The 12,468-nt window shown below is 46.8% G+C and overlaps 1 protein-coding gene across 1 annotated transcript in view; it reads left to right on the top strand.

The window, feature by feature from the left end:
- The first annotated feature begins 4,674 nt into the window (after positions 1 to 4,674).
- LOC149358610 (sodium- and chloride-dependent GABA transporter 1-like) overlaps positions 4,675 to 12,468 on the top strand; it is a 56,553-nt gene continuing 48,759 nt past the window's right edge. Inside the window, exons 1-6 of the mRNA XM_089570734.1 lie at positions 4,675 to 4,962; positions 9,035 to 9,218; positions 9,733 to 9,864; positions 10,692 to 10,911; positions 11,489 to 11,621; positions 12,071 to 12,205. Coding sequence (XP_089426860.1) covers positions 4,846 to 4,962; positions 9,035 to 9,218; positions 9,733 to 9,864; positions 10,692 to 10,911; positions 11,489 to 11,621; positions 12,071 to 12,205 — 921 coding nt within the window. The 5' untranslated portion in view covers positions 4,675 to 4,845. The remainder of the gene's footprint in view (positions 4,963 to 9,034; positions 9,219 to 9,732; positions 9,865 to 10,691; positions 10,912 to 11,488; positions 11,622 to 12,070; positions 12,206 to 12,468) is intronic.

The raw sequence follows: 12,468 nt of genomic DNA, 5'->3' as shown, positions 1-12,468 counted from the left end.
AGCGCTGTACGACTACTTCTGCGGCGAATGCTTGCCATCTACTGTTAATATGCCCAAGAACTAACGGGATCCAGTACAAAGGAGTGGCTGTACAAGCAAAAAAATAGCTGAACTTTGGTACAAACAAAAATTACTGCAAGTCGCTGACGCAGAACGTGCATAACACCTTCCTAATACGCACTGCGACAATATTTTGTGAAATAAACAAAAAATACTGAAATGTAATGTGTAACAACTTACCTATATGTAATCGTTCCTCCGGTGGGTCCAACGGAAGCTTAAGTCAATACAGACGACAGTCCCTGAGAACGAGGCTGCAATACAGACACTTGTCACGCTGCTGGCGAAACTCCAGTTCTCCTGCAGCAACATATGCTGTCGACAGGCCCAAGAGAGGAGTGAAGTCGAGAGGCTCAGTTTGAGTTCCAACGCTGTGTAGGCTATGCTGTTCGGTTTCGAAAGCAGTTCGTTCAACAGAACCCGTAAGGTGGCGTTGACTCGCGCCTGGCACGCGCGTAACCTGCGGAGACTTTCGAAATCTTGTTCGCCGCCTCGGCACCTTCACCGTCTCATTCATTTCCCACAGCGACGTTGCGAAAAGACGGGCACGTATCCGCGCGCTTTCACTTCCACTTGCAGCAATGCCGATGCCAGCCGAAGCCAAACATGATGGATTAGCAGCAAAGATTACGTGATATGCCTCGTAGTGGCATTTTCTTTTTGTGCCATCGTCCTTTCTTCTCATTTTCTTTCACTCTTCCGTTTGAATTTCCTCCCGTAAGAAAAAACTTTCATTCCACCTAATCCTACATAACAGTCGTCTTCGAGAAACGGATTGCAGGAAAGGTGCTACAAATTCCAGGCCAGCTCGTAGCCGCACTCTTTCAGTAGACATAGCAAAACTTCTGTCGGCGGGACTTCTTAACAATCACCCTGTTAAGTAAAAAAAAAAATGCACTAGGTGTTTCTGTTTTATCCTAGAGTGGACACCAGGTTTCGTAGTGTGTCCTGGTGTCAACAACGGACATTTTAGTGTGTTCTAGTGTGCACATCAGAGTGGGCTCGTGCATATTGATGTGCACATCCCTGTGTTTGCTCGTCGTAGTGTTCCCATCAGATTTAGTTGGTGGTTCTGGTGCGCCCATCAGGCTGTTTTGGTGTGGTGAAGTGCACACGAAACGGAGCTGGGGTGTCTTGAAATAGGCAACACTCTCTGAACAACTCGCAAGAAAACATTATATGGCTCATGAGCACGAAAATCCGGCGTTGTCGTTCTCCACGCCAGATGGTCCGAAAACCCACGTGACCTCGTGACGTCGTCGGCAGTGCGTATATATCGTCAGGAAGGAAAGAAAAAGAAAATTTATTCAATGCAATTTCTCCCGAAGAGGGTTTCGAACCCAGACCGATGCGAACAGATAAGCTTCGCTGGCCATTTCATTAGAGCACTTGTATATATACGCTATCACCGCAGCACAACACCCCGCGCGCTGAACTCCAAGTCTATCGCGCTTGGTTTTGATATTGTCGTCTTCATCAACTTCCATTAGGGCGGCGCGAGCAGATCAGCTTCCCTGGCCACTGCATTAGAGTAGTATACCTTCACCGCAGCCGAACACCCCGCGTACTTAAGTGCTCTCCGTAATTTTGGTTTCTGAAATATCTGGATTTTAAATCCTCGTTTGTACATGACAGGTTTATTACAAAACTGCCACAGTTGCAGCGTAGGGCAGTGTACACATTTCCCCACGCTGTACAAAGAACAGAGGTCAGGCACCTTATAAGTACGTCGCAGTGCAAAGCAGTACTTGTGCGTTTACTGCCTGTAGCTTCTTGTACGCGAGTGCTAGGAAAAAAAGAAAAGTGCTAGGAAAAGTGCTGCAGGTAGCGTAATCTGCATGCAATCACCTCAAGCTCAAAACACCTCGACATGCGCGCGACCTGCCAGCCATAGTCCGAATCCACATCACATGTGACCTGTCTGCCAGTCATAGACCGAATCATTACGTACAGATCCCATGTGACCTGTGACGAAGTAGGCGCGCCGCCCCGACTGCGACATATCCATCACGGTGGCTACACAAAGCAATTTTGACGTGAACAGCGCACTGCTAACGAACGGAGAAAGGCAAAGCCCGATTCCTCGGAGGGGAAAAAAAATATAGAGAACTGCGAAGCTGCCGCCTTTCTTGGAATGCTTACAAAAGCCCCCCGTGGAGAGGCGTCTGAATGGATTTTACCTTTTTCAGCGGTCTCATAAGCACCTCCTGCTTTCAGACTCCTTTCCAACCATCGACGAGCATTGAGTTCTTCAGTTCCAGACATTTGCATGACTTCTATCGCCACGAACGAATTCCCTCGCTTTTCCCCGCATTTTCACGGAGTAGATCGAGGAATCAAGGCCTGCTGTACACAGATCACAAGGTAAAGCCATTTTTTTCACGCGTGAAAACTTTTTAGAGAACAACAGCCCTTGCAGCTCCTTCCCATTCCTCCCTTTTTTTGCACCTTCATTGGCAAGTGTGTCTTCATCGCATTAATTTGAATTCAGCGAAAATTATTTTCTTTTCTACTCGTGATAAGCGAAAGAAACACGCTCCGTTTCGGTATGCTGATATGTACATCGATTTATCAACTTATAGTGAGCTCACTAAAGCTATCTGGGTACCATTTCTCATGTACTGAGTTTTGGATTCTTGAACGCAGCCGTAAATCAAGCCAAACCTAAAGACGCGGTCTATTTTCTGTGCTCGGGTTTGTCATGTTCAGAATAATTTTCGCTTGTAGCGAAAGTTGGTGCGTCATCTGCACAGATTATTTTAAGCATGAAATTATTATGGTCCTATAAACCAAATTACAGAAGTGTCGTTAGTAGCATTCGCCGTACACGAGATCGTGCTTTACAATGATGGCCCCTTAAACATCGTTTGTACATTCGAGGACAAAAGTCTGTGGATTGCGTGTTGCTCAAACGAAGCCGATAGGTATGCTGTTAGCAGGCTGCTGGAGACTGCATTCGTGGAGGTAAAAGGCAAATTTTTTTTCTTTCATCTCCATAAGTGTCGCCTCCAGCCGCTGGCTAACGATAGAGCTATTGGCTTCGTTTGTGGAACACGCGGTCCACAGAATTTTGTCCCCGACTCTACTAAGCTATAGACTGAAATGCTGCGGCAATAATACATTTTTGTTATCTTCACTGTCCCGTTCAGTCCTTTAAAAAATGGCTGGCCGTTTACCGTTGCTAAGCCCGAAATATCGTGCGAAAGCAGTTATTTGCTGTGGACACCACCGCCACGTACCTGAAAGCGCGATTGGTGTGTCCACTGACCCGGGGAGCCAGTCATGCAAATCTTCAAGTTTTTCATCGTCAGTGACAATTTACCCAATGAACGCCGGCGGCTTATGTTCCAGTGCAGCATTTCTTCAGCAATGTTGTCAACGCCAACGCGTATTGCTCTGGTGCCGTGTTTCTGCCACAGCGCTGTCCACGCCTACGCATGCAGCGCCTATCTCTGTCACTACCGCCCCAAGCACAGATATGAGTTTGACATTAGCATTAGTTGATGAAGAACATGATGTGCAATGCACGGCGCAAGAGTGCCTTGCAGTGGTTGATGAGGCGTGTTCGGTTGCGGCGATAGCATACTTCGCTCACGCGGTGGCCAGCGAAGCTGGTCTGTTCGCGCCGTCGCAGATTCGAATACCAGTCGCGGATATTTATTTGGTTCGTTTTTATTTATTTAATTCACTTGGCACAAAACCGACAAATATAGCAAGCTCTTGCTCGGGGTTTACCTATGCATCGAAGAGTGCTTTCGCACCAATATGGACCTCGCTTCATTGCTTCACTCTTCTCTGAGATAGCGACCTCTGCGTTTAGTTCCCGTTGGCCCCACTGTGTCCATATGCAAGCGAGGGCGCTTCATTCGTACCATTATCCCACTACTGGCGATTCTTTCTGTCGTGCTTCTGTGAGGTTGTAGTAACCGCCAGCAACGCGAGCAACGAGCCGGGCAGCCGTCTTGTGGAAGAACTAATGGCGGAGTGACACAGTTATAGACGCTCCGTCCCCGCACCTTCCTCTTCATTGCTAAAAAATATATTGCCACCGAGTACAGGACCGTGCCTCGCATGTTCCGCTTAAGCGCCATGAATAGTCTCTGGTTCTTCCATGGACTGTCTTCAAAAGCAGCTAGACCTAAGAAGCAGCTCTTCTATATGAAGCTGCCACTTAAGGCGTTTTCAGGAAGTTTCTGGTCCACTGGGAGGCTGGTCTGTTGACATTGGTTCGTCTTGAAAGTACCTTTTTTTTTTGCACCGTTTATCATGTATAAAAGTTCTCAAGCAGACCGTGCGTCGTCCTCCAGACAGCGACCGGCCATAAACCAAACGCCAGAATAGTATCACGGGTCCTACACATACTTGCCTGACGTGGCAACAGCGTTTCTACATATAGCTTCTCGCAGCGTACTGTCATTTATTAATTTAATCGCTGTCTCATGGGGCCCCTGCGTCTAGAGATCATGGCATACTGGCAAAGAGCACTATGTCGCGAGTTCTACACATAGTCGCGGTCGCAGTTTCCTGATGAAGCGCTAAATTTTAAATGACGTATATATTGGCCTTTGGTTACGTTACGAATAAACGTGGGTGGTCTAAATCAAACCATATTTAGACCTCTATGAGCACATTTCTCAGGAGAACATCTACACCTTCCTACAGTATGAATTAATGGCTCTTAGGGAGGAATGCATACATTTGGTTATAGGTTGCTGATCACGTGCGTTTTTTGTTCTGTAATTGTTGAAGGACACCACCTGCAAAGAGCGTCCACAGGTTGGCAACATGGTGAGGAGAAAATCATTGCCGGACGTCTTCGCCATGAAGGTCCTGCGCCGCAGTTCATTGAGGAGCAATGGTTCACATTTGACATCGCAACAGGAGGTGCCGATCTGCAGAGAGGTGAGGACTTCACACTGTCTTCGAACAGAGAGCGGACTGTGCCGTGTTAGGAAGTGGCGATGCAAATTATTCGAATTTTGATCACTAAGCAGTGGCCGGATGTTTATTCTGCTGAGCAGATCGCCGACCCGTCGTGATGGCTCAGCGGTGGCAGTATTTCGACCACGGCGAAATGCCGAAAGCGCGCGTGTTCTTAGCTATTGGTGCAGGCTATTAACCCCAAGTGGCGGTACAAATTAATCCCGAGCCCAACTACTGCGATCTTCTTTGTGGCTGAAGCCAGGGTTCGTTGACAGAAACGCATCAAAGGGCCGCGTCAAAGTGCACGCCATTGAGGGAGGGGGGGGGGGGGGGGGGGCGTTGGCAAGTAGTTTAGTTTAGAGAGACAAGCGGTGCGGTTCATCGCCTTGACAAGGCCTGCCACACACTTTTCGGCCAGGGAACGGCGTCAGACTTTTACGACAGGCTGTGGCAGTGGCATTCGCTACCCCGCTTCTGTCCGTTACGTTACTCCTCTTCCTCTGCTCAGCCGCCAGTTTCCCTCATTTTATGCCAACCAAAAGTTGGTGACGCGTTTGCTTTTCTTGATGCCTGTTCTGAGACGTCCATTTCGAGATACCAGTTTCGTGGGTTCAAAGCGTGATTCTTAGACTTCCTACAATAGTGAAACTGGATTACAAGCTGAAGTCAATTATCGTTTCTTTAAACCGCAACTAGAAGTCGCAGTTTCAAATAACGGTAAAAGAAAAAGGAAAAAAAAAGACCTTTGCCAATTTTTTTTTCCTTTGCTTTGTCCTGTTGCACTAAAGCCTTAGTGTGGTGCTAAAAACGTACCAATTGCTTTAGTTTGAATCTTAATAATTGTCATGTCTTTTGCCTTATTATTGTTGCCTCCATTGCATTTTTTCTGTCGTACCTTTTTTTTATTTCAAAAGAAAAATCATTTACAAGGGTACAATACGCACAATGCTCTAGGACCCATAGCAAGAGGCTAGTTTCGGGTCCATCACAATACTGTACATTACAAATGCGGCACGTGAAGACGACACATTGCATTCATAAAATAAAAGTCGCATTCTCAACAATTTAGAAATAAAAGTAAGCGTACATAATACACACATCCTCACAAAAAGAAAAAAATACACCATAACTTCACATATTCATCACTAGCCTTTGGCTATTGGTCCGGGAAGTCTTTTGTAATTTGGAATGCTACAGTGACAACAAAATATGATGATTATGATGATTTTAACGCCATCCTGATATTTGCCTCTCTCTGTTAAATACTAGGCTGCAGACGATTTGTAAATGCGTGTAGGAATTCCGATTTGCTACTCACTTTCTGCGGTGGCGTAAAGTGCAATGCAGTGAAGTTAAGATAATAGAACTGCCAAATGTGTCACCTATACCAGCTCGGTCAATGCCACCCGCGGCGCTTGCCGTCTCGTGGGCGCTCCCGGTCTTAACGAGCGTGCCTTCTGCCTCGCAGTAAGCTTATCACTGAGATGAGGCGCACTTACAGTCTCTCGCGTCCATCATCACCAGCGTGACCATACCCACTGCAGGGAAAAGGCCTCTACACAACGAAGTGATTCCATTATTCATTTCCATGTTATCAGTTCACATCGTTCCGTTATCCATGTACAGGGTCAGTCAAAAGTTCCAAGGCCACAGGGTTTGCTTTTGACCAGCGTAGTCGGGCAGTTGAGGTACCCTCGAAACTCAAAATTTCTCTAGAGAATAGAAGAAGGATCGTTCTACCATATGAGAGCCTTGATAGCTTTATCGGAATCTTAGGTGCCAGGATATACCAATGAAAAGCGGACCATGTGGCCTGGGAACTTTTGACCAACCCTGTACCTATATGCATGGTTTACAGGATCGCGTGGAAGCAAATATATTGCTTCGTCAAGGTACTCCGCTTTGTCGAACTTTCTGGGGTTCAAGTAGAGGTCGCGGCACGCTAGAAGTACCCGACCTATCATATGGCTTGGTTTCGACCACAATGCATTGACATGCTAGTCAAACAGACGAGAACGCGGCGCATCAAACTCTGTCGCTGCGGTCACGTATCGCCTTCAGCGCTACGCGGGACAACGTCTAAGTGCTTTTGGGCAAACCTTTCACTCTCAGTACTCGAGGCTGGTTCTTGTCTGAAGTGTTTGATTCTCTGTTTTTATTTGCAGGTCCATCTTTTGTGTGGAGGTGTCTCGGTGGATTTTCACAATAACCCTACATTTTCTAAAGCCTGTTACATGCAATCGAAAATGCTAGCGAATCCTGCCGCCGCGTCCGAAAAGCCTGTTTTCAGACGTCGCTGCGAAGAGCGACGAGGTTCCAACAAGTTGGAGATTTTCGCTGCGACGCGCCGCTCAATCGTTCAGTCGCTTGAATGTGAACCAGCCTTAAAGGTGCACTGAAGAGGAATCTGAACTCGTGTTTTTACCGCGGGACATCAATCTACACGTTCCGAGCGTTTTTGGAAACTTCGAATTATTTCCCTGTGCGGCCAATTTCCCTAATTTAAATCGGATGAACGTCGGGCTCCCGCTTTTTTTTTTTTTTTTGAATTCCCCGCAAACGGTGGGAGGAGTCGACGAACCTTTCAACCAGTCCCGTGGTGGCTTGCCGCTCTCCATCGGCGGAGTGATACGTGGTGATCCGCGAATGAAAAGAGTCCATGCGTATTTTTATATCCGTGTGCCTAATTTGCATCTATGTAGTCTCTGACTAGACCTATTTATTCACGGAAACCTAAAAGAAACAAAATAAAAGCGAAAGCAAAGTCGCCACGCGACTGCCTGTAGGGCACTCCATACGTTGGTCGACTTCTCCCACCTTATGCGGAGAATTAAAAAAAAAAAAAAAGGCGGGAGCCCGACGTTAATCCGATTTAATTACGTAAATCGGCCGCACAGGGCAATAAATCGAAATTTCTAAGAATGCTGGGAACGTGTAGATCGAGTTCCCGCGGCAAAAAGACGAGTTCAGAGTCCTCTTCAGTGCACCTCTAAGAGTTCATCATCCTCTTACGTCGCACTTTATTTATTTATTTATTTATTCAATAAACTCCTAAAGGCCCTCAATCGAGGGTATTACATAGGGGGGAGCAATGACACACAACGCAAAATAAGATTGAGCAAGCGCCAAGGTGCAATACATAAGTACAGAAAGCACACGTAGAAAACAAATTTACGAATGTGCTGTAACATCCAAACCACATTTCGTGTGATTGGCATCCACGCTCGAAATGATTTAAAGGAAGGCTGCGCATTTTCTTTGCAACCGTTACAATCGTCGCATGGGCTCATTCACTGACAGATAAGACCTGCCTTCAGTAGGCAAAAGTAGGCACGGAGAAAAAGGGGAAAAGTCTCAAGGCACATAAAATATTTACCGCTCGTTTGCCGCTGTGGTATGCAAACTTCATCGAGAGCTCAGGGGCTGTGAAATTCCGATACCAGTCGGAGCGTTTAGTAACCGTGGGTACAGGAGTAGATTGTCGTTTTCCTTTTTTCTGCGACACTCACGTTAGCACCAAGAGCAAGCTCCAGTGAGTGCCCCGTGACGTCACTATGCTCGGACCATTCATCATCATCAGCCGGAGCACGTGCGCCCACTTCAGGGCAAAGGTCTCTCCCATATCTCTCCAATTAACACTGCCCTGTATCAGTTGTGGCCACACTATTCCAGCAAACTTCTTAATCTCATCCGACCACCTAACTTTCTGCCGCCCCCTGCTACCCCTGCTTTCTCTTGGAATGCAGTCCGTTACTCTTAAGGAGCAGTTGTTATCTTTTTTTGGCCAATCATAGTGGCGCATTGCCATGGCGCCACTCATGACGTCACTGACAATTCAGCTTTACGCGTTGAACCTGATGCATTACTCCAGCGACGCCAACAGCGCTTAAGCGAGAAAGTGGCCTTAACAGCTTTCGCTGTAGAATGAATAGCAGGAAGAAAGTACTCGACAAAGAGTCTTTCAGCGCCTTTCGCTTCATGATCTCGAACGAAAGAAGGTCCGAAGTTTCATGCAGAAACGTTCCGACAACTTCTGGTACTACGCACGCAGGCCGAGGACAACGAGGAGTGCTCGCTTGCCGCCGGTGGGCTGGGCAGCCATCATGACCTGTCCGTGACCCCGGAAAGGGGCAAGTTTGCTGGCCAGGCAGACTTCATCTTCAGTTGCATCAGCTTCGCTGTAGGCCTGGGAAATGTCTGGCGCTTTCCCTACCTCTGCTTCGAGAACGGAGGCGGTGAGCAGTCGAATCGCTTTAGCAGTTGCCCTGATGTTTGATACGAAGGGTTTGGGATGGTCTGTACACATATGAAGTCTGCGTGTTTATGGATATGATGTATAAAAATTAACGCTTTCCGGGAATATCTTGTTCAAAGTGTAAAAGCCACGCAGTACCGTCAAGAAACGAAAACGGTGTCTCTAATTATCGCACCTTAAATTTCGATGTAGGGTATTCGCGAGTTCTTGAAGTTTATCGGGTACAGAATGAAGTATGTGTGTAACGGTGGGGATACGTTGGCCAGTCTGGATATTTATGGTATATGGGGGTGCCGTAGTGTAGGGCTCCGGAAATTTCGACCACCTGCGGTTTTTTAATGTGCACTGACATCGCACAGCACACGGGCCTCTAGAACTTCGCCTACATCGAAATTCGACCGCCTCGACTGGGATCGAACCCGCGTCTTTCGGGAGCGCCATAACCCCTGAGCCACCGCTGCGGCCACTTAACCTTTCTTCCCCCTTCGACGCAGGCGCATTCATCTTGCCATACGTGGTCTGTCTGCTCACAACAGCGGTTCCCATGTTCTACCTAGAAGTGGCCATGGGCCAGTACCTGAGCAAAGGTGGCATAGGAGTCTGGGCGATTGCGCCCATGTTTAAAGGTACGCTAACCAATCTTCGGTTGTTTACTACCTGAATAGGTAACCGTTCCTCGATAACGAGCACTCATATGTTGCTCCCGTAAATACTCGGTTGTTAAGTGCGGCACGAATTGACATAAGGCAATAAAATCATTCGTACCCTCTCATAGGGTCACTAAACTGATTCCTTCAAACAGTCCAGATATGGGCATTGCATCAGGAATGTACGATCGGGGACAAAAGTGGTATACGCCACGCGGAAAGAGCCGGAGCAACGGAAAAGTGCGGCATTTTGGAGAGCTAAAGCACGAAACATTGAAACGAGCCAAGCGACATGTGTGCTGATAATAAACGTCACTCATTGGCTGTCTCTATCCCAGATGCCACCTGTAGATGGCATTGCAGTGCCGTTTGCCGTTGCCCCGGCTCTCTCCGCGTGGAGTATACCACTTTTGTCCCCGATAGTACATGACAACTACAGGATGATGACCTCAATGTTGTCGAATTTTCTAGGAAAAGCCTCCTGCGACACTACCAAAACATATAACCATCATCCATTATTTGTCAGCAAAAGAAAAAACAAATTGATTGATTGATTGATTGATTGATTGATTGATTGATTGATTGATTGATTGATTGATTGATTGATTGATTGATTGATTCGAACCATTCCTACGGTGCACTTGCGTTGGGAGATGAAGCTGTAAACCGCACAGGAGCGGCTTTCTAAAAAAAATGATAAGCGGGCAAACTCTTTCAGCACAACGCAGACAGCTGTCGGGAAAAAACAATTATTGCAACATTGCGCAAAGAACGGCGATAAGCAGTGTGCGCTGTATTCGCCGCAGGCATCGGCATCGGATCACTGACTATGATGTGCATGTGTAACATCTACTACATGGTGATCGTGGCGTGGATCCTCTTCTACCTGGTCTCCTCCTTCACTCACACGCTGCCCTGGCAGCACTGCGACAACCACTGGAACACCGACAAGTGCTGGGAGTACAACGAGACGCACCCGAAGCCGCCGCACAACGGATCCGTCACGCCCATCGTTGAGTTTTGGGAGTGAGTGCGGAGTTGATAATGACATCACATTACTTAATGACGCCTCTATCTGGCACAAAAAACCGCTTTTCAAAATATCGAGTTGGAGTATTTTAAGACAGCGAAAACTATAGGAAATCGAAACTACAGCTGAGTTTTGACAAAATTAGCGTTGAGACACACCAACCTATGACGTCATGGATACTGTCACAAAACCTAATGTATGCGCGTTGACTGGCTAGACTGGAGACTATAAATGAGTGTGTGGGTCATTATTTGTCTGAAATGACCAAAAACAAGCTTGAAATTCTGTCGTTTAGCAAACACAGAGCGAATACCGACGAGCGCGAACTCTGACGTCACGCACAGATTTCCCGTAGAAGTCACCTCGATTTAGGCCACGAAATGGGGAAATTCAAAATTCATTTGTACTGCAGCAAAATGCCGCCCGGCTGCAAAATTTAGCAAAAGAGATTAGAAGAGTGCAGGGAACGGATTGTGAAAGTTTTAGTAAAATCAGGGAATGTAGAAAAGAGGGACGCCTTCACGTGTCCCTAAGCTTCCGTCCGTGCTCCTAACGCCCTCTGACGGTCCTCAGGAACAACGTGTTGGGCATCACGTCCGGACTGCACGAGATGGGGGGCATGCGCCTGGAGCTGGCCATCTACCTGTTGCTTGCGTGGGTCCTTGTGTACTTCGTCATCTGCAGAGGCCTCCACCAAAGCGGCAAGGTAAGTCACGTGGGCTTCTTCTCGATCTGTCTGCCCTTACAAAAATTTTTTTAGACAGTCTATAGACTGTACACAGACTTCTGTCTGTAAAATCTATAGGCTTTCTATAGACAAATCCTAGAGAACAGTCTACAATACAAATGCTATAGACATTCTATAGACAATCTATAGATTCATGGCCATACACTTTTAGTTGACTTTTGTCTATAGACAGTGTATAGACTACGAACAGACAAAAAGAAATACCTATAGGAAGGCAATAGAGTCTATAAGAAGTCTATAGACTGTCTATAGACCATTTATATAAGGGTGAGTACACTTTATAATTATTAAAAGGCGCCAGGGAAGATAAAACACTCAGGTGGTTTATCTTCAGAAGGATCATTTAAACTATAAAATAAAACTATAACAAAATGAAAGGAAAAAGAGTACTTTTCTGCGCTTTCCAGATCGTCTGGGTGTCGGCCATGTTTCCGTACTTCTGTCTCTTCATTCTCCTCGTACGGGGCGTCACGCTTAACGGTTCTATCGACGGTCTTTTGTTTTATATCACGCCGGACTGGAGTCAACTGCTAATGCCAAAGGTGAGCCCGGTTCTATAGAAACGCGCCGTTAGCTTTTCAGTGAACGTTTGCACGAAAGGCTCTCGAACTTTCTGCGTTTTTTTTTTGTCTTTAAAATAACATGCGCTAGTATTACGCTGTTTCACTCATCTAAGGATTTCTGTTAACCCATTCTACCTGCGCCCACATAGTGAGAGCTCCAGATTTTGATACTGGTGCTGCAAGTAGCATAAGCATGTTTTCGCCGATACTTTTGACCTCGATCCACCTGCCTTCCCTCAGGC

Source organism: Amblyomma mixtum, chromosome 2, assembly GCF_055824585.1.
Source record: "Amblyomma mixtum isolate Tamu chromosome 2, ASM5582458v1, whole genome shotgun sequence".
Taxonomy (NCBI): Eukaryota; Metazoa; Arthropoda; class Arachnida; order Ixodida; family Ixodidae; genus Amblyomma; species Amblyomma mixtum.
This window is presented reverse-complemented; position numbering and strand designations above follow the sequence as displayed.